General features: G+C 48.3%; 1 protein-coding gene across 1 annotated transcript in view; it reads right to left on the bottom strand.

The window, feature by feature from the left end:
* Positions 1–1953: 1953 nt before the first annotated feature.
* The window catches only part of LOC142819224 (cystatin-A-like), a 43893-nt gene continuing 23477 nt past the window's right edge, over positions 1954–22369 (bottom strand). The window contains exons 3-5 of the mRNA XM_089775486.1: positions 16188–16264; positions 12322–12423; positions 1954–2197 (exon numbers count right to left, since the gene is read on the bottom strand). Of these exons, the coding sequence (XP_089631612.1) occupies positions 2063–2197; positions 12322–12423; positions 16188–16264 (314 nt within the window). The 3' untranslated portion in view covers positions 1954–2062. The remainder of the gene's footprint in view (positions 2198–12321; positions 12424–16187; positions 16265–22369) is intronic.

Genomic DNA, 22369 nt, shown 5'->3' with positions numbered 1-22369 from the left:
AGCGCTGCCCCTGGCAAAGGCAACAGAAGCCACCCCTCAGATCAACCCTTTGTTTCACGCTCTTCCACCTGGGTCTCTCTCCAACCCCACCCATCTGCAACTCACCTTAGGGGGGCGAGGAAGCCAGCACAGTATGTTATGTGCCATTCCTTAGCTATGCACCAAGCTGTGGATGGAAGTTCTAAGGCTGACGGTCTTGAGACAGACACCTGCTTAAGAGCGAAAACAGACCGTTTGAATGTATTGGTGGCACTGGTATTCCTGGAAGCAAGGCGCTGGTAAATACCTCAGTGCAGTTTACATATTAAGGTATTGACTTCTTACAATACACCAAGCATCAAGTTGCACACTCACATAAGCTGCCAGTGTGATACTTGCGGTCACAAATGAATGTATTTACTGCACTGATTCAGGGAATTATTTCCTCCTGGAAACGGGAAATTTACATTATAGCAAAAAGTCCCACAATTGCATTTGATCTTGTATATTAAAAGTGACAGGGTCGATTTTGAATATGTGTTTGCAATCTTGGAGCTGTGTTGCTCCCAAGATGTAAGAGAGACAAAGTCAGTGAAGTAATATATTTTTCTAGACCAAATTCTGCTGATGAAAGATACAGGCTTCTGAGCTAATGGGTCAACAGAGGGGAAAAATCAGGGCATGTCTGCACGAGGAAATTATTTTGAAATAATTTATTTTGAAATAATAATAACATTCAAAATAGCTATTTCAAAATAGCATGTCCACACTGCAGGGAAGCCTTGAAATTAGTCTGAGGCAGGCTCCCTTAATGTGGATGCGCTACCTTGACTTAGAGCCACAGGAAGCACTGGGGCATAATTACTTGGAGTGACTCTGGTGAGTAATTATTTCAAATAGCAGCTGTGGAGAGTCCATTCTACTGCCATTTCAAAATAACTATTTTGAAACTAGGGTTAGTCCTCCTGAAAAGCAGGAGTTATTATTTTGAAATAACCAGCCGCTTATTTTGAAATAACAGGCTTGGTAATGTGGATGCTCTGTTTGTTATTTTGAAATAACTCCCTAAGGTAGACCAGGGCTTAGTGTGTTTGATCTAAATTCAAGTTAGGACAGACTATTAGGTTTAAGGAGTAATGCCTGTCTTAGAACACCACTTGCAGGGAGTGGAAAATAAAGATTAGACTGTTATGTAAAAGGAGTTTGAAGTAGGCTATTAAGCAAAAGGAGAGAGGTACTCTTACACATTGCTGTAATCAACCATGAAGCCTGTTCAATTCATGCTTTTTAGCATCTAGCGGTATTATTAATTTAATTTTCCAAGCTTGTTATTTGAAGGTGTTGTACAGGTTTCCTTTGAGACCAGCTCCAACACAGGGTGTGAAAAGTGTTCACCTACTGGTGACATGGGTGGCTTTGTCTGCGCCAGAATGTTAAAAATGCTGCACACAGTATATTAAAATTCTGCATATATTATTTGTCAATATATGACACTATAATAATGCCAGTTTCAATTGTTTTGCTAATTTAGTTCAAAATACCTGTCAGCAAGTTTGTCTTGTAGTATTTCCCACACCCCTCAGACACAGTGAGAAGACTGGGGGAGTCTGAGAGAAAGGGAAGGAGCCTGAAAGTGAACCTGGAGGACTTTTAGGTGTGGTTAGGGGAAGTATGGACTCATTTCTTTGCAGGGGATTGTTCGGGAGTTAGGAGCCTTCCTCATGCAGACCCTGACTGACCCCAAGCCTCTCTCATTCAGATAGGCACATCTGTCCAGTCCCCCACCACCAACACCATTATTTGTTAAAAGAGTTGCTTGGGAAACAATTTGATTGTTTCTTTAAATTCCTGCATGACTTCTAATGTGGGCTCCTGTTTTAGTTTTTGAGAGTAGGGCCTTTGGTGAGTTAGCAGCAGTTGCTTACTGCTGGAATGAACGTACCCTTCTGTTACAAGCAACATGGAAACACAAACTTTGGTTTGAAAATCAGATTCCTTTTATTTTCATTCGTGTATTGGCACGAGCATTATGAGCCGGGACTCTGTAGAAAGAGCAGCAGAAGAGCCCATTCCAAGTGGATCATTAAAAGGGGGTCAGTGGATCACGTTTGGTTTTGCCAGTCTGATAGGCAGTAAGACTGGGCTCCTTCTTCTCATAGGGAAGGCTTACGAACACCTTCAGGTGCACACACTCTTCAGTGCTGTTGCTGACAGAAACCTGAAAGACAAAGAGAGCAGGACTAAGCAGATTCCAAGGAAGGGATGTGCTGGGGATTTTCCTTGCTGAGCCATTGAATAGCTCTAAAATAAAAATTAAATCCAACATGGATTTACATAACCCATGTTACACCACATGTGTGAACAGAAACAGGCCTTTGTGGCCAAACTAGGATGCGCCTGATGATCAGCAAAAATTGATATCTTATCCCTGCACTCACAAAGTCAAATTCAGCCCTGCCCTAAGAAGCTGCTACTTCCATTGGTTGCCCTGAGAGTTGCACCTGTTTATGCCTGGGCTTAATTTAAGTCCCATTCTTCACACTTGTCCTCTTGGAAAGCCCAAAATGTGGCAATTTACAGTTGAACATGTGTGACACGTGCTTTATAAATACTTAGGTGAGATTCACAAAACCCACTTCTTTTCTTTTCTACTCATGTAGAGAAATAGCAGCCAACAGATGCTAGATGAGCATGGCAAAAATCAGTTGCCCTGGGAGTTGCACCTGTTTATGCCTGAGCTTAATTTAAGTCCCATTCTTCACACTCCAAAAATGATCCCACTCAACCCCTTATCTTCTGCACTTTGCACATCTCTGTGGGGATCCAGGCAGTCAGGGTGAGTTTGTGTTAGGAAAATCAAAAGATTTCAAACCTATTTTCCTAAGGCAAAGTCTCATTGACTTTCCTCACATCCCATGGCTAGATTGGCGGTGGAAGACTTAACCCCTTGCGCCCTAGAAGGGTATCGCAGTACAGACACTCCAGAGGGGCAAAGAAAGCTGGGGGAAAGGAGATGTTTTCTTCATCTTCTACATGAGAGTCAGTTGACGAAAGCCAGGTAAGAGGCAAAAAGGGAGTAATGGGAAGAAGCCCTTCTGTTGGACCCTCTAGGGACTAGCTGAGTTTACAGCAAGGGCTGACGTGCGTTTGGAATTTTGTTGGACGTCCGTTTGCTTGGCTAAAGAACCAAACCCAAAGCACCGCACCTCCAGAAAGGAAACGGAGAGCAGTGAGTCCTAGTGGAAGGTAAGCGAGTGCTCTCACGTGGGCTGGGTGAATATTTTACAGACAAATCTCTTATTCACCACAAATGCAGTTTCAGATCAAACAAAACTATGAGTTTTTGTGAATTTTGACTGTCACAGGTAAAAAAACCCACCCCTGTTTCTTTGGAAATGGTGACAGGCTTTTTCAAGGTTTCCAAAATTATTCTTTTTTATTTTGGGGGAAGAGAGATTTAGAAAGTAGCCCAAGGAGGACATAGTGGTTTCCACCATGTAATCCTTAGGCCAGTGGCTAGGGTTTCCTAAGATGTGGGAGACCAGGGTTCAATACTGTCCTCATTTGATGTACATAAGAGAGTTGATTTTGGGTCTCCTGGTTCCTAGCGCTAATTTGGTGGCTAGGGCACTCAGTAAGGAGGTGGGACAGCCAAGGTCAGATCAAATCCTCTGTAACCTGTTTCCTATTTGAAGAACCTTTTTTAAAAATAATAAATCTCTCTCTCTTTTATGAAACCAGCCATTTGTCCCACTTGCTCTCTTCATTGGCTTTCTCTGGGTCCAGTTAATCTCTGGCCTCTCTCTCGGCGCTCTCCTGCTGTTTTGAGGGGATGCAATGTATTTTCTGATGTAAGTGGCAATTAGAGTGGCAACTGATGCATCTCCAGAACATCCAGCAATCTGTCACTTCTAGGATCCCGTGGTCCATCCCACCTGCATGATTCTGGTCATCTTACACAGATGATGCCATTTTGAAGTACATGCCACCCCACCCCACCAGCATGACCTTGCATGTCACATCACACCAGTACGCTCTTCAAAATGGCATCCTCCATCCAGAGCAGCGCTATAATGGGAAAAAACACATCCCTACAGGACAGGAGAGCAGGTCCTAAAAAACCCTTGACTGGCTGGCTGTAGCCAGCCAATCTGTTGCTCTTCAGTAACAATGAGCCAAAGATATTGGACTGCACAAGGACATGCTGTGCCTTTGTTGGGGGACGCTGTGTAAATCTTGTTGGGGGATGCTGTAGCAAAAGTACACATTTAATCCTCAAGTCTTAGGCCTAGATCTTCAAAAATGAGTGCCTCCTGTTAGGGTCCTGGAAAAGATTTTCAAAGAACCTACATGATTCTAGGTGCACCAGTTCCATAGACAATTCGGAAAGTCCCCTCCTCCTTACTTTGTGCTTTTGAAAATCCCACCCCTAAACACTTCCATCCCCCAGTGATGCAAGGCCAGGAGAGATCCCAGTCAATACCCTCTTGTGCAGGACAAGTCTTGGTCATGGGTTTTCTACTTGTCAGAGAAATGTCTGACCGCTGGGCTACAGGCTAGTCTGAGGTGGGACTCTGGCTCAGGAGACCAGAATGAGGCCTGGGGCAGGAATGTTCAGAGAGCGTGTTCCACAGAAGGAGCAGCCTTGGCCTCTGGGTCCCAGGCAGCTTGTGACCGACCACAGGGCCCCGTTCTAGGAAAACATTTGGGAAAGGGGAAAATCTCCTTAATAATCAGTTTCTCATCCCTTCCCCTGAAGTGCGAGCCTTGGAACATGTAATTGGATCACGAGGACTGAAAGGAAAGAGGGGCTGGACTGCACTTCTGCAGCAGAAGGTTGTGGGGACCTAGAGATCTACCCTCCCCAACACACACTCGCTGTGTCTAGTATTGCTTAGAGGAGTTTGAGAGTGTACAGCTGAATCCTCTCAGTAACTCTCCCCAGACTCCCCCGGCCGGCCTTCTGCCTAGGGGGTGAGCATGGGGAACAGGATTCTGCTTCCTTTCAGGGCATGGGAGGAGAAGGGGCTATGGAAGGAAGGAAAAGCCATTGGGGTATGTCTACACCACAGCGTTATTTCAAACTATTTTATTTCGAAATAGTTAATTCGAAATAAGTTATTTCGAAATAGCACGTCCACACTGAGTGGACACTGAATCGCATTTCAGGCTGGCCGGAACCAGGTCAGGCAGAGCATCAGAGCTCTAAGTCTATGTGTACACTTAAGACAAAGGACACATCCAGGTACAATTTTTACCCCCTTCTTTGCCTCTCAACTCCAGCGTATCAGGCCAGGACCAGTCCCTCAATTACTAGGAAAGACAAATACGAGATGGGCGTCCCCGTGGAACCTCAGGAGGCCAATCACCTAACCCGACCAGCAGATAGATGGTAGATTGACGATCAGAGTAAGTGTGCTGCTGGACCCATCTTTATACCCAAATAGGGGCCAGTATCTTCTTTCTTATCTACGATGCCAAATTGTGTTGGTCTGTCTTTGTGACGCCAGTTCTTACAAGGGAGTTTCAACTTAATTTACACTTGCAAGAGAGATAACTAAATTATGAGTACTGGACATTCTTTACTGGGCGGAAGATCCCTCCCACTGCGGACGGCTGTGTGTTCGTATCAATATAGGTGCCAGCCAAGGCAGTTCTCCCGGCCTCGAAGTCAACAATTGGCGTATCTCTATTTACAGCCATCCAGGGTCACTGTGAGCTAGCATATCCGGGCCTCCTGTCAAGGCTTCACAGACTATGCTGATTTTACTGCTCTGTGTGCCCTGTATGCTTCCAGGCAAGCAAAGATGGATGTTACAGGGGGGGTTCCTGACTGGCTACAGTCAGGAGTGTCTTTGTGTGGCTGTTGCCTGAGGCTATCTGAAGTTTGTGCTTAAAGGGACACCCCGCCTACGCCTGGGCAGCTGGTTCTCAGGTTCCCTGCTTGCTTGCCTATCTCGATGAGGGACAGCAGAGCATTTTTGCCACTGCATGCTCTGGTTGCCCTCACTTGGGACACCCTGCACTCTGCAACATGGAGCCAGAGGTGCCCCTGGACTCTCTGGTGCTTCTCCTGGACGCATTGCTGCGAGCCTGGCTGCACTTTCAGCAGCCTGCCATCCAGGAGGTCCATCTGGGGGCTGTCAGTATCCAGGAGGCCCTGCGGGAGAGCTTTCACCCTGAAGAGCACTAAGAGCCTCCCTGGTCTGCTCCACTGGGGACTTGTGCCTCATTCCTCCTTCACGTCCTTCCATTTACCCCTCCCTAACCCCCTTCCTGATGTCAAATAAAATACACATAGTGTCATGAACACAAACTCTCTTTATTTAACAAAACTGGGGGGGAGCAAATGAGACTCTGGTGGGAGAGAGGAGGGGGAACCTGGGAGGAGGGAGCTGGAAGGGGGAAGCAAGGGGAAGAAGGGGGAGGGGAAGCTCAGGGTTCAGGGTTGGGGGGTCTCGCCGGACCAACTTGATTGTCATGCAAACCTGCTCCTGGGTTCGCATGTGGCCTTTGGTGGCCAGGCTGGCAGCTATCCTGTCAGACAGGAGCGTTCCTCCATCTAGTGCAGAGATCATGGAAGTTGGGGGCATCCCCCCCCAAACCTGGATAAGGTCCACCCTGATCTCTGCCCTGGACCAGGAAGGCACCTGCCTTCTCTGGGTCCTGGCAGGCTCCTGGGGAGCGGTGGAGGGCTGGCTGCCAGTGCCTTGCTGGCTCATGTTTTGGGGCCACTGGGTCAGGGCAGTGACTGCTGGCTCTAGGCTGGCAGGCTTGGAGCTGGCAGAGGCACTGTGGCCAGACTCTACCCCTTTGAGGGCTCTGGGGAGGGTGGGAGAGAGAGGAGAGTTCTTAGTTGAGGCTGGAGTGGCCACCAGGGCACCCTGGGAAGGGCTAGAGGCCCCCTATTTCGAAATAAGTGTCTACACAGCTATTTCAAATTTGGCCAGCCTGTTTGAGTGAGGCTTTAGAGAGGGAGTTCTCCAGGTAAAGGAGAAGCAGATACAGGAGTCTTGAGGGAAGTGGGTGTTGTGTTTTGGGCTTTATTGCTGTGTGCTGAGCTTGTGTTTGTGAGTGAGGGTTGGTGTGTGTTCTTTTTTGTTTTTTTGTTTATTTATTTATTTTCCCCTGTGTTTGAGAATGAGGCTTTTTTTTTCCACCTCCCCTCTGCCCTCCCCCTCCCCTTGATTGGCTGTGATTGGCAGGTGGCAACTGTTGGCTTCTAATTAAAGTTTGAATTCTAGAAGCCTCTGCTGATTGGCTGAGCCTTGGTAGGGGGAGGGACTTTATAAGGGAGTCGGCAAGCGACCAAGGAGCTTGCAAACAGGTGATTGCTAACAGGGAGTTTTGAGAGGGAGTTCGGAAGGGGAGAGGGAAGGAAGGGTGGGAGATTCTCTTGCCTTTATTTTTAAATCCCTTTTCCAGGACAGCAGCGATGGTTGGTGATGGGTCTGCTGTTGTTACCTGCACAGCGTGTGCCATGTTTGTCTTCCTCCCGGAAGAAAGAACGGATTTCATCTGCATGAAGTGCAAGCTGGTTGACATTTTGGAAGGAAAAATTAGAGGACTGGAGGCCCAATTGTCGACCCTACACTTGATCAGAGAGGATGAAGACTTCCTCGATAGAAGGCAGCATTTAATCCTTCAAGCACAGCAGGCAGAAGAGCCACTGAGGGCAGTACGAGACCAAGAAGAGAACTGGCAGCATGTAACTTCTAGAAGGGGAAAAAGGCCAGCACAGGAATCCCCCGATGCTATAGAGGTAAGCAATCGCTTTCAAGCTCTCTCCACAGGCTCTGCAGTGCTGAAAGCTCTGGAAGGGACCTCACAAGGAAGAAACCAGAAGGGATCACCATCTACTGGAAGGCATGGGATGCATAGTCCTACGGATGGGAGTTCCACAGCCACCACGCCCAAAAGGAAACGACGGGTGGTGGTGGTCGGGGACTCCCTTCTAAGAGGGACTGAGCCATCCCTCTGCCGTCCGGACCTGGAATCTCGAGAGGTGTGCTGCTTACCGGGAGCTCGCATTCAGGATGTCACTGAGACGCTTACCAAGCTGATCAAACCTTCGGATTGCTATCCCTTCCTGCTTTTCCAGGTGGGAACTAATGATACAGCCAAGAATGATCTTGAGCGTGTTACTGAGGATTATGTAGCACTAGGAAGAAGGATCCAAGAATTTGGAGCACAAGTGGTATTCTCCTCCATCCTCCCTGTTGAAGGGAAAGGACTGGGCAGGGATCGTCGAATTGAGGACGTAAATGCGTGGTTGCGCAGATGGTGTCGCAGAGAGGGCTTTGGTTTCTTCTACCATGGGACTCTGTTCCGGGCGCAAGGATTGTTAGGAAGAGATGGGATCCACCTAACGAAGAGAGGAAGGAGCATCTTCGCGGGCAGGCTTGCGAACCTAGTGAGGAGGGCTTTAAACTAGGTTCGTCGGGGGACGGTGACCAAAACCCTGAGGGAAGTGGGAAAGTCGGATACCGGGAAGAAATGCAGAGAGGAAGGGGCAAGAAAAGAGGACCCATGTTTCGAATGGAGAAGATAGGACGATCAACTGGTTACCTGAAGTGTTTGTACACTAATGCGAGAAGCCTGGGCAACAAACAGGAAGAACTGGCCCAGACCAAGAAATATGATTTAATTGGGATAACAGAGACTTGGTGGGATGACTTGCATGACTGGAACGCTGTCATGGAAGGGTATAGACTATTCAGGAACAACAGGCAGGGGAGAAAAGGAGGAGGAGTTGCACTATATGTAAGAGAGCACTACGATTGCTCTGAACTCCAGTATAAAGAGGGAGGAAAAACCTGTTGAGAGTCTATGGGTTAAGTTTAAAGGAGCAAACAACAGCATTGATGTTGTGGTTGGTGTTTGCTACAGGCCACCGAATCAGGTGGATGAGGTAGATGAGGCTTTCTTCGGACAACTGAGCGAAGCTTCCAGATCGCAGGCCCTGGTTCTCGTGGGGGACTTTAATCACCCTGACATCTGCTGGGAAACCTGTACGGCAGTACACAGGCAATCCAGGAAGTTTTTGGAGAATGTTGGGGATAACTTCTTGACACAGGTGCTGAAGGATCCGACCAGGGGCCGTGCGCAGCTTGACCTTCTGCTCACAAACACTAATAGGGGAAGTGGAGGTGGGTGACAACCTGGGAAGCAGTGATCATGAGATGGTAGATTTCAGGAGCCTGACGAAAGGAAGAAAAGAGAGTAGTAAAGTACACACCTTGGACTTCAAAAAAGCAGATTTTGACTCCCTCCGAGATCTGATGGGCAGAATCCCCTGGGATGTTAACATGAAGGGGAAAGGAGTCCAGGAGAGCTGGCAGTATTTTAAAGAAGCCTTATTGAAGGCACAGAAAGAAACCATCCCGAAGCGTAGCAAGAGAGGCAAACATGGTAGGAGACCGGACTGGCTTACAGGGGAAATCCTTGGTGAACTTAAGCACAAAAAGGAAGCTTACAAAGAGTGGAAACTTGGACAAATGACCGGGGAGGAGTTTAAAGGTATAGCTCAAGAATGCCGGGGGGTTATCAGGAAGGCGAAAGCACAAATGGAATTGCGACTGGCTAAGGATGTGAAGGACAACAAGAAAGGTTCTACAGGCATGTTAACAAGAAGAAGGTGATCAGAGAGGGTGTGTGGCCCCTAATGGATGAAGGAGGTAACCTAGGCTGTGTCCAGACTCCATGCCTCCGTCGACGGAGGCATGTAGATTAGCCAGATCGGAAGAGGGAAATGAAGCCGCGATTAAAATAATCGCGGCTTCATTTAAATTTAAATGGCTGCCCCGATCTGCCGATCAGCTGTTTGTCGGCAGATCGGGAGAGTCTGGACGCGATGCCCCGACAAAGAAGCCTTTCTTCATCGACACAGGTAAACCTGGTTTCACGAGGCTTACCTGTGTCGATGAAGAAAGGCTTCTTTGTCGGGGCATCGCGTCCAGACTCTCCCGATCTGCCGACAAACAGCTGATCGGCAGATCGGGGCAGCCATTTAAATTTAAATGAAGCCGCGATTATTTTAATCGCGGCTTCATTTCCCTCTTCCGATCTGGCTAATCTACATGCCTCCGTCGACGGAGGCATGGAGTCTGGACACAGCCCTAGTGACAGATGATGTGGGGAAAGCTGAAGTACTCAATGCTTTCTTTGCCTCTGTATTCATGGACAAGGTCGGCTCCTGGACTTCTGCGCCAAGTGATGCAAGATGGGATGAAGATGGACAGCCCGTGGTGGGTAAAGAACAGGTTAGGAACTATTTAGTAAAGCGAAACGTCCATAAATCCATGGGTCCGGACTTAGTGCATCCGAGGGTAATGAGGGAGTTGGCAAATATCATTGTGGAGCCTTTGGCTATTATCTTTGAAAAGTCGTGGAGATCGGGAGAAATCCCAGATGACTGGAAAAAGGTAAATGTAGTGCCCATCTTCAAAAAAGGGAAGAAGGATGATCCAGGGAACTATAGGCCGGTCAGTCTTACCTCGGTTCCTGGAAAAATCATGGAAGGGATCCTTAAGGAATCCATATTGAGGCACTTGGATGAGAGGAAAGTGATTAGGAATAGTCAGCATGGATTCACAAAGGGCAAGTCGTGCCTGACCAATCTGATTAGCTTCTATGATGAGGTAACTGGCTCGGTGTCAGTGGATGTTATATACCTTGACTTTAGCAAGGCTTTTGATACAGTCTCCCACAATATTCTTGCCAGCAAGTTAAGGGATTGTGGATTGGATAAATGGACGGTAAGATGGCTAGAAAGATGGCTAGAAGGCCGGGCCCAGCGGGTAGTGATCAACGGCTCGATGTCAGGATGGCGGTCGGTTTCTAGAGCAGTGCCCCAAGGTTCGGTTCTAGGACCGGTTTTGTTCAATATCTTTATTAATGATCTGGATGAGGGGATGGATTGCACCCTCAGCAAGTTTGCGGATGACACTAAGCTGGGGGGAGAGGTAGATACGCTTAAGGGCAGAGATAGGGTACAGAATGACTCAGACAAATTGGAGGATTGGGCCACAAGAAATATGATGAGGTTCAACAAGGACAAGTGTAGAGTCCTGCACTTGGGACGGAAGAATCCCAAGCATAGTTACAAGCTGGGGACCAACCAGTTAAGTAGTAGTTCTGCAGAAAAGGACCTGGGGGTTACAGTGGATGAGAAGCTAGATATGAGTCAACAGTGTGCCCTTGTAGCCAAGAAGGCTAATGGCATATTAGGTTGCATTAAGAGGAGCATTGCCAGCAGATCCAGAGATGTCATTATTCCCCTTTATTCGGCTTTGGTGAGGCCGCATCTGGAGTATTGTGTCTAGTTCTGGGCCCCCCACTACAAAAAGGATGTGGACGCATTGGAGAGGGTCCAGCGGAGGGCAACCAAAATGATTAGGGGGCTGGAGCATATGACTTATGAGGAGAGGCTGAGGGACTTGGGTCTGTTTAATCTGCAGAAGCAAGAGTGAGGGGGGATTTGATAGCAGCCTTCAACTTCCTGAAGGGAGGTTCCATAGAGGATGGAGAGAGGCTGTTCTCAGTAGTGACAGATGGCAGAACAAGGAGCAATGGTCTCAAGTTGCGGTGGGAGAGGTCCAGGTTGGATATTAGGAAAAACTATTTCACTAGGAGGGTGGTGAAGCACTGGAATGGGTTACCTAGGGAAGTAGTGGAGTCTCCATCCCTAGAGGTGTTTAAGTCTCAGCTTGACAAAGCCCTGGCTGGGTTGATTTAGTTGGAATTGGTCCTGCCTAGAGCAGGGGGCTGGACTTGATGACCTTCTGAGGTCTCTTCCAGTTCTATGATTCTATGATTCTATGATTATTTCTCGTAGAATGACGTTTACCAAGTTTAAAATAAGCGCTCCTCTATTTTGAATTAAATTTGAAATAGCGGTTTGGCTGTGGAGACTCTAGGAAAGTTATTTCGAAATAACTTTGCTGTGCAGACATACCCTTGTGCTTACACAATAGCAAAGGCCAGTGCCGGCGGGTGAGAGTTGTAAAAGCCATTGGAGAGTCTGGAATGGATATTGCCCTCTTGGCAAGCCCAAAATGTGGCAATTTACAGCTGAACTCGTGTGACGTGTGCTTTATAAATACTTAGGTGGGATTCACAAAACCCCCTTCTTTTCTTTTCTACTTCTGTAGAGAAATAGCAGCCAACTATCACGAAAGATTGTCTCTTCCTTACTGAAAAGTCATCTTGGACCTTTCCCTGCATTGTTTGCTCACTGTTTGAACATCTTGCCTCAAGCCACTCCAAATGACAGCTCCATTCTACGTAAAGTAGAACACTTGTCAAGGCTGGAAGAAGTGGGGGATTTTGTTGAGTACTGACCTTAATTAAGTAGTTTGTTCCTGCAACTATCTGTGTTCTAAATTCAATGGCTTCAAAGTATTCATATTTCACGTCCACTTTCTCTTCCAGTTGTGGTTGCACCTATAATGAAAAAGAAAGGATTAGGATGTGCAAAAAGCTCAGCACACTCCTTCTCATCATACGTTTAATGCTTCAGCTTTCTGAAAAAGGTACATCAACTTACATGCAGCAGACATTTCGCTTCTTTGGGACTTGCTTCTTAACAAACAATTCAACTCAGCTCAGAGCTTCCCACCCTATTTCCTGAGCTCCACAAATCCTGCAACAGGCTTCACGTCCCAAAACTAGGATTGCTGCCTGGCCTTTCCTGAAAGCTTTTACTTGATTCTGTGAGTATCATTGTAACCTCCCCCCGGGCTTCTAAAGTCCAGGCCCACAGCTCCTCAGCCATCACCTCTCTTGGGCAAAGGCCCTTCTCTCTTTCTTTCCTGAGCAGGGAGTTCAGGCTGCACAGCTTCCTGAGCTACTGTGTGATCTCTCCAGCAAGCCAGCCTGCCTCAGCGGGCCAGCACCTGTACGGCTTTCTCTCCACAGGCTCTGAACAGTGCAGAGCCAGCAGCGACCGGTTATCACACCGCTCCTCCTAAGCCAGCACATTGATTGTGAAGGAAAAGCATTCCATGGAAACCATTCACACAATACATGCCCTACACACACGCTAGCTAGTTTACTAGGGATAACCCCAGCTGCAGCCTAGGGCTCCCGTAGGTTAGGCCCGTCCAACCTTTCCCCAAAGGTTGGACACAAGGCCCTGCTCATTTGCAGGCTCAGAAAAAAGACTCGATTCCGTTTAAACTATTTATCTATCTGCATTGCTTGATGAAGGCTTAGGAGTACAAATATAAAGTCAGCTTAGAAATACCGATTAAGAAAATGTAAAACAGAGAAGAGCTGCATCATGTATTGCATAATATTTACTGTTGTATTCAGCAAGACGACTGACTTACCCTTCTTACAAACTTTTGCAAATAACTCTAATTATTTGGTATATTTGGTATCTCAGGTATATATTATGGTATATCTTATTTGCTATATCAGGTTTTTCCAGGGTATATCAAAAAACCTGTGGCTGACATGTTTTCCCCAAATTTAGTGCTTTTATTTAGGTCCCAGTCTCGACAATCTGGCATGCAGTGCAAAACATACTTCATTTTCTTTAGAAATAAATTGTAGAAGAGGGTTTTTTCAGATGTCATTTGCTACATTTGGGTTCAGGCATTAGGCTGGAACAGGTTGAGCAGGGAGGGGGAGGGAATAGAGGAGGGTGACAGTGGGGAGGGGGCGGAGCAGGGTGGAGTATGGGCGGGGCCACAGGCTGTGGAGCTCTCCTCCCCAAGCAGCAGTGACACACACGGCCTAGGACCCAAATGCTGCAATCATGGCCCTGCGCCCAGAACCCCGACACCCCTGTTCTTGACTAAACATTCCTCCGGCTCCCATGGAACCTCCCCTTCTGCTGCTCTCAGGAGTTTCAGGGCGCTGCACCCAGGCTTTCTGCTTCTTTGGGTGTGGCAAGTTACGCGTCCCCTCAGCCCGCTGCCCTTGTCTCAGACAAACAAGCTGTCCCCTCTCCCTGTTCACAACCCCCCAACCTCCAGCACCATTTACCCATCAGTTAGCTATTGGCCATCAAGGGAGGCCAAGCAGCCAGCTGCCTAGTCCCCAGATTCAGGCCAAGGAGATTTAAGAAGCAATCCATTCGGCTGGAGGTTGTTTCTGGACTTATCTAAGACTCGGGGGCCAACACGTTCCACAGATGGGTAGGGCCAGGGTGGTTGGGGCTAGATTGCACTTAGGACCTTTGGCGCCCTGCTGACCAGGAGAATTTTGAGCCCTGAGTTAACACCCAGGCTTCCCCGAGGCGGGTAGGCAAGGCAACTGCCTGGGGCCCTGCAAAGCTCCACGGCTCAGCCTTTGCCTTCAGCCCCATGTGGGGGCTTCAACGCCGGGTACCAGGGCTCTGGCTTCAGCTTTCTGCCCTGGGCCCCCAGAAGTCGAGCGCTGGCCCTGCTCTCTGGTTTATTTTGGGGCCCCCTGAAACCTGCTTGTGGCCCCTGGTTGAGAACTGCTGCTTTAAATCATTCCAAGTGCATGGTCCTATCCTGAAGTCGTCCAGGTCCCTACATCGCTGCCCTCCAGAGGCTATCGTCTGCTCTCAGTGAACGGGCAGGGACATTGGAAACCCTCTGCTGACCCTCATGGCAATGAAAGCAGAACCTGACTTGACATTTCACCTTTGTGCCACATTTGTGTTCACTGAAAACCGAGTATTGTGGCCTCATTTCTGATACGTGCTGTCTGCAGATTTAAACTTGGCTTCTAAAAATTGGTTATTTTTTTTGAGAGAGAGAGTCTGTTACATTTCTACAATGCGTGCACACAACACCACCAATGTCTCGTACTTCCATGTTGCCTTTTGAGGAAGGCTCTCAATATGTCTTAGTAACATGAATTCAACTTTACGGTCCCCATTTGAGGAAGGGAAGTGTCAGTCTCCCTCCTCCCCCTTCAGTCCTCCTTTTAGAGCTGAGGAAGAAGAAGCACAAAGAGGTAACGTGATTTGCCTTTGGTCACATAGTGAGTCCACGGCTGAGCCAGGCAGGCCCAGGGTATTTCCCTCCTCCAGACCCCCAAGCCCAAACAACCTTCAAGGGGCCTTAAATCATTATCGGAAAGGCCAACGTTATAAATCACAGCAAGATCCTGAGACACTCTGAAAATCCAAGGTTTCCCGGGGATCTACCTAGCCCCTGGGCTCCTAGAAGGTTATTTGTTTTTTTAAATAGTGGATTCCAGGGTCTCTGCAATACCCACTCCCCTCTTCTATCCTCTCTCCCTCCCCCAGTCATGGGACTCTAGTTGCAACCCTGAACAAAAGCCTGACTCTGCATTAGGAAATGGGACCCCTAATGCACCAACCGTGCAGCTCCACTAGTCCAAGTACACAAGTGCCCGTGTAGACAGAACACTGATATTTTTACTGCCCCGTCAGCCAGTTCTGTACAGGTCGAGCTTCGATGGCGACTTGTAAAACCCTGTCTCCACGGGTGTTTCTATCACTGCTATTATCAGTTGAACTGCACTGGCAGTTAATTGGCTGTGTAGATTCAATGTCTAGTGCTTATAAAGACCACTAGACCTTGCTGTCTTTCATCTGTTTCTGTACATGTCCCTAGAGCTTTGAGAAGACTGAAAATCAGGTCAGAATACTGGAAGAAAGCTAACGTGTTACTATGTAAAGAGAATAAATGGGATAAGCCAGGCCAATTGGACATTGACCATAGGTAAAAAATTGAAGCAGCTGCTATGGGTCTTGATTAATAAAGAATTAAAGGAAATTAGTATACTTAATGCCAATCAGTCTGAATTTATGGAACTTAGATCCTGTCAGATTAACTTGATAACATTTTTGATGAGATTATAAAAGTGGCTGATAAAACAGACCACTGTATGGCATTATACTTGGTGCCACATGACATTTTGATTAAAAACTAGCACAATACAAAATGAACATTGCCACAGTAAATTGATTAAGAGATTGAAAAGTTCTATGCCTGTGTAAACCACGTGGTCAGACTAGCTAGTCCCTTCCAACCTTGGCATATCTAGAATTTCCTGGACTGCAGTCAGTATCATGTCTTCTTAAGCAATTTCTCCATGCCCCATGCTCTGAAGCTGTCTAGAGAACTTTCATTGACAACGCTGGATGTTAGATTTTTAAAATAAATTCTAGCTTCATTCCATAATCTCTCTGGAATTTGCTTTAAAGACATACACTTTTTTGCTGTTAGTTTGTTTTACATCTTTCATTGGCTGTGACTCACCTCGTCAACAATCTTTTGGATTTCTGGAGTTGCAGGCTTGGGTCCAAAGAAGCCTCCGGGGAAGTGTCTCAGAGCGTCTGTCACTCATAGTGGCAAATAACTTCTTAGGGTATTTGCAAACACTGACAAGCAAAATCTAGAGCAAATGTGACCAAGAAAACTCAGTCTTCCGATGTGATATAGTCGCATAGTCACGTGATTTGTAGATGTGGATTTTACCATCATCAGGTTTGTAAGGGAAAAGGAGAGAAGAAAGGAAAGCAATATATAGTATTTTTAATAGTAAGCGAAAGAGCATTTTAAAGACCATTATGTGTATATTGCTTTCTGGACCCCAGAAAAGAAGAAAACAAATAAGTCCCCAACCCCTATTAATTACAGTACTTGGTTCAGGCTGGTGTGGCAATTTTTTTGACTCAAAACCAGTTTCATCATATCTCATGAGGGTGTGATTCTTTGTGATTAGAAAAGTGATTGTAAACACTGAACTACACCCAAATATTTCCCAATATTAACTTCAAAATTACCACACGTTCTCCCCAGGTTTCATTTACAGGAACAGCAATTCCTGTTTAACTTGAACCTTGGTTCTCCAAGTTACCCTAAGCTAGCAAAGGAAGCAGGCCTTTTATTTTTAATTATTTTATTTCTCTATTACTTGTTACAAAACTGAAAGTTTTTTCAACTGTTGAAAGGACATATAAGAATGCTGGCACATGCTGCCTGCCACCCTTACCCCTTCTTTTCCTTGTATTTTAGCTTTCTATAGGAAATAATATGACCCGCTCTCCAAAAGAAGCATGCATGAACATTTCTTTATCAAACTTTTTCCAAACCTATGTGCATTTAGGAATTAGTCATTTTCTTTTTCTACATGATCTCTTTAGCATTTGTCTTTATAAATTGGCAGATAGACCCGAAAGAAAGTAATATACTTCTCCACAGCCTTTTGTATTATTTCGGAATTAGCAACCATTGGATTGAATTGTATTCATTTTTGAATGACAGATACATTTTAAAGATTTAAAATATACACACAGATATACACTGCACAAATGGTCCAATGGCTGCAAAGCGAAGCTAGATGAATTCAGACAGTAAATAATGCATACAATTTAATAATGAGCAATTTACCACTGCAACAGTTTTCCAAGGATCATGGTGGGTTCTTCATCCCTGGCAATTTTAAATCAAATTGGATGTTTTCCTAAGAGATCCACTCTGAAAATTTTTTGAGGGAGTTTATGGCCTTTGTTACACAAGAGCGCAAACCAGATTGTCACTCTGGCCACTTGTAGCCCTGGAATGTCTGAATTTAAAGTATATCTAACAGTGTAGATGTGGTTTTGCACCCATTGCAGCTGGTCTCTAGATTATGTAGTAAGTGTATAGATTCCTTAAGAATTCCCAGTTATCATTTGCAGGATGGCGAGGGTGACCATCCGGCCCATTTTTAACAGGACAGTCCCATATTTAAACCCTTTTGCAGCTCTCCCGACTTTTTCTTAACAATGGTCAGAGAGGCAGCCATGTTGGTCTGATCTTGGTAAAACAAAAACAAAAACAGCAGTCATGTAGCACTTTCAAGACTAACAAGATAGTTTATTAGGTCATAAGCTTTCCTGGGGCAGACCCAAATTTTCAGCTCTGGCTCTCCCCCTACTGGTCAGTGGCCATCCGCTCAGCTGCGGCAGCCTCATGTTTGTGGCTGGCAGGTGACTGCGGCAGGGGGTGGCCAGCAAGTGGCGCTCTCAGGCAGGGCGCAGACACAGAAAGACAAGAAGCCAGTAGGAGGAGAAGCAGCCTGTGTGTGACAGAGCGGTAATGGGGATGGGTGTGAGTGAGGGGTGTGTCCCAAGCAGGGAGGGGTCTGACAGCCCTTTTAGAATGTGAGAGAGAAGCCATGATCCCCGGGACCTTCTGTGGGGCTGAAAACTTGATCCCTGTTGGCTTTTCCCACACTGAATTCCCAGCAACCTGGAGCTGTAGCCCTGATCCATGGGGCATCCCCTGAATTGCCAGCACCACTCAGGCTCTTTTGCCACACAAGACTTCCCACCTCACGCTTGATAGCTGAGAATCATCTTTGTGATGCATGGACACATGCAAAACCAATAGTAGCCTGTGACATCAAAAATCCCCATTTCTGAAAGAGGTGGAGGGGTTGAATGTTTTCACAAAGACAGGCAACAAGGCAGCACAATACTAAGGTCTGGGAAAGGCAGGTGAGTTTGGCTTTTTTGCCAAGCTAATAGAGGCCAAAGCCAAGTGCCCCAGAGGGCTAGGATGCTTGCAAGTCAGCAGAGCCTGATGAAATGCATCCTAGAATACTCAAGGAGCTGATAGAGGAGGTATTTGAGCTATCATCTTTGGAAAATCATGGGAGACAGGATAGATTCCAGAAGACTGGAAAAGGGCAAATATAGTGCTCATTTATAAAAAGGGAAATAAGAACAACCCAGGAAACTACAGACCACTTAGTTTAACTTCTGTGCCAGGGAAGATAATGGAGCAAGTAACTAAGGAAATCGTATCTAAACACTTGGAAGGTGGCAAGATGATAGGGAACAGCCAGCATGGATTTGTAAAGAACAAATCACGTCAAACCAATGTGATAGCTTTCTTTGATGGGATAACTAGTCTTGTGGATAAGGGAGAAGCGATGGATGTGGTATACCTAGACTATAGTAAGGCGTTTGATACGGTCTAGCATGATATTCCTATCAATAAACTAGGCAAATACAACTTAGATGGGGCTACTATAAGGTGGGGGCATAACCGGCTGGATAACCGTACTCAGAGAGTAGTTATTAACAGTTCACAATCCTGCTGGAAAGGTATAACAAGCGGGGTTCAACGGGGGTCTGTTTTGGGACCGACTCTGTTCAATATCTTCATCAACGATTTAGATATTGGCATAGAAAGAACACTTATTAAGTTTGCAGATGATACAAAGCTGGGAGGGTTTGCGACTGCTCTGGAGGATAGGGTCAGAATTAAAAATGATCTGGACAAATTGGAGAAATGGTCTGAGGTAAACAGGATAAAATTTAATAAAGACAAATGCAAAGAGCTCCACTTGGGAAGGAACAATCAGTTTCACCCATACAAAATGGGAAGCGACTGTCTAGGAAGGAGTACGGCAGAAAGGGATCTAGGGGTTAGAGCGGACCACAAGCTGAATATGAGTCAGCAGTGTGGTGCTGTGGCAAAAAAAGCAAACACGATTCTGGGAGGCATTAACAGATGTGTTGTGAGCAAGACACAAGAAGTGATTCTTTGCTCTACTCTGCGCTGGTTAGGCCTCAGCTGGAGTAATGTGTCCAGTTCTGGGCACTGCATTTCAAAGAAGATGTGGAGAAATTGAAGAGCAACAAGAATGATTAAAGGTCTAGAGAACATGACCTATGAAGGAAGGCTGAAAGAACTGGCTTTGTCCTTCCTTTCTTCAGGTAGGGCTTTATCCTGATTAAACACAGGCAGCGCCTAGTGTCAAACACCCTCCCCTCTGTTGATTACAGATAACATAGATGAATCACTTTCAGACATTTTCTGGAATTGGGTTATGACATTCACTTGAATAAACATGCTTTCAATGCAAGATTTCCCAATGAAAAGATCTGTAGGTGATCATTGCCTTACATCAGCTATAACTTCATGTTTAATAGGGTTCCATTCCAGCTGGATTCTGGCTAAAGGTGCACTCTTAGCAAACTCATAGAGGGTTACCATATTCACACTCCTTTCTGGTAAATAATCTTCCCCTCTGGTAAGATATGCTTAGTTGGTCAGATCAATGGTCCAGCTAGCACAGTACTCTGCCTGCCAACAGTCGCCAATGCCAGTTGCCCCAGAGGAAGGGTGCAGAACAGAGAATCCTTGACCTGCTGCTCACAAACAGGGAGGGTATGTCTACACTAGAAAGTTAGTTCGAACTAACGTCCGTTAGTTCGAACTAACTTTCCTAGGCGCTACACTAGCGCTCCGTTAGTTCGAACTTAATTCGAACTAACGGAGCGCTTAGTTCGAACTAGGTAAACCTCATTTTACGAGGACTAACGCCTAGTTCGAACTAGCTAGTTCGAACTAAGGGCTGTGTAGCCCTTTAGTTCGAACTAGTGGGAGGCTAAGGCTTCCCAGGTTTCCCTGGTGGCCACTCTGGCCAACACCAGGGAAACTCTATTGCCCCCCTCCCGGCCCCGGAGCCCTTAAAGGGCCACGGGCTGGCTACTCACTTTGTGCCAGTTGCAAGGCTGCAAGCACCCGTGCCTGCACAGCCTGCACCTGCCACACAATGAGCCAGCCATCCGAGGGCTCCCAGCCCTCCACTGCTCCCCACGACCAGCCTGGCGGCTCCCGGGAGCCTGCCCGGGGGTGCAAAAGGCGGGCGCCCGCCTGGTCAAGTGCGGAGATTGTGGACCTCATCGAGGTTTGGGGGGAAGCCTCCAATGTCCACGATCTCCGCACTAGCCACCGGAACGCGGCCATCTACAGACGCATGGCTGCCAGCCTGGCCGCCAGGGGCCACCAGCGCAGCCGGGAGCAGGTGCGCTGCAAAATTAAGGACTTGCGGCAGTCCTACTCCCGGGCCTGCCTGCCAGGGGCCGACCCGGAGGCCTGCCCGCACTTCCATGCCCTGGACCGCATCCTGGGGGCTCATGCCGTCCCTGCCCCCCGGGACGTGATTGACCCCGGGGCAGAGGGACCGCTCCTGGACACCGAGGAGGAGGAGGAAGAGGGCTCTGAGAGCCAGGAGCCTGCCGCCAGCCTTCCCAGGACCCGGGACCCCCGAGGCACCCAACAGAGCCGCTCGCCTACATCGTCAGAGGCCGGGGAGGCGTCCATCTGTGAGTACCCTCGTGTTCCCCTTATGTGTACGGGGGGCTGGGGCGAGAGGGAGCCCCGGGACCGTGCGCCTGGGCCTTGCCCACCACGGAGCAGCAGCTGGGGATCCTGCAGGGGCCCTGGCCTTGCAGAGGGGAGCTGGGTTTCACACACCTGGGCCCCTGGGGTAATTGACCGCTGGTCTTCTTGCACCACAGCTGCAGCACCGGGGCCTGCAGGGCGCACCACACTGCCTGCAGCAGCCGCCCGCGCCCGGGCAAGCAGGACAGCCAGGAACCAGGAGGACTACCAGAGGCGGCATCTCCGGTTCCTGGACCGACAGCTCCGTCTCCAGGACCACTGGGTCCAGGAGGACCTCAGGCTGCGCCAGAGGAGTCTGGAGGCCCTGGAGGAGCAGGGCCGTGCCCTGCGAGGCCACCTTCAGAGCCTGCTGGACCGCTTTCCATTTCCTCCTCCCCCTGCTCCCCCTCTTGCTCCCCCTCTTGCTCCCCCTGCTCCCCCTGCTCCTCCTGCTTCCGCTCCTGCTTCCACTCCTGCTTCCTCCACACCCCCTGTCCTCTCTGCCCCCCCCTCCACAACCATTCCCCACCGACGCCCCCGGACCCGCAGTGTGGCGAGACGGGAGAGGCAGCCGGACTCCCACCCCTGAGCTTTCCTTTCCCTTCCTCCCTTCCCTCCCCTCCCCTTCCAGCTCCCTCGTCCCAGGATTCCCCCTCCCTTCTCCCACCTTCATTCCTCCCTCCCCCACCCCAGTTCTGTGAAATAAACAGATGTTTTTGTTTGAAAAACAGGTGTCTTTATTTGACAGTAGGTAGGGAGGGGAAAGGGGAAGGGGTGGGGGTAGGGTGGAAGAAGGCCCCGGTGGGGCATGCAGGGAGAGGTCAGTCCTCCTCCTCCTCCACCTGGAAGCTCTCCCGCAGGGCTTCCCGGATCCGGATGGCCCCCCGCTGGGCTTCCCGGACAGCGGCGGTGCGGGGCTGACTGTAGTGTCCAGCCATGCGGTCAGCCTCAGCCATCCAGGCTGGCAGGAAAGCCTCCCCCTTCCGCTCACACAAATTGTGGAGCACACAACATGCCGCCACCACGGGAGGGATGTTGTGCTCGGCCAGGTCCAGACGTTTGAGGAGGCATCGAAAGCGGGCTTTCAGTCGCCCGAAGGCCCCTCCACCATGATGCGGGCCCTGCTCAGCCTGTTATTGAAGGCCTGGCGGGAGGGATTGAGGTGCCCCGTGTAGGGCTTCATGAGCCACGGCTGCAGTGGGTAGGCGGCATCCCCCACCAGGCAGACGGGCATGTCCACGTCCCCGACCCTGATGTGGTGGTCGGGGAAGAAGGTC

The sequence above is a fragment of the Pelodiscus sinensis genome, chromosome 1 (genome assembly GCF_052426305.1).
Source record: "Pelodiscus sinensis isolate ZL-2025 chromosome 1, ASM5242630v1, whole genome shotgun sequence".
In the NCBI taxonomy this organism is placed as follows: Eukaryota; Metazoa; Chordata; order Testudines; family Trionychidae; genus Pelodiscus; species Pelodiscus sinensis.
This window is presented reverse-complemented; position numbering and strand designations above follow the sequence as displayed.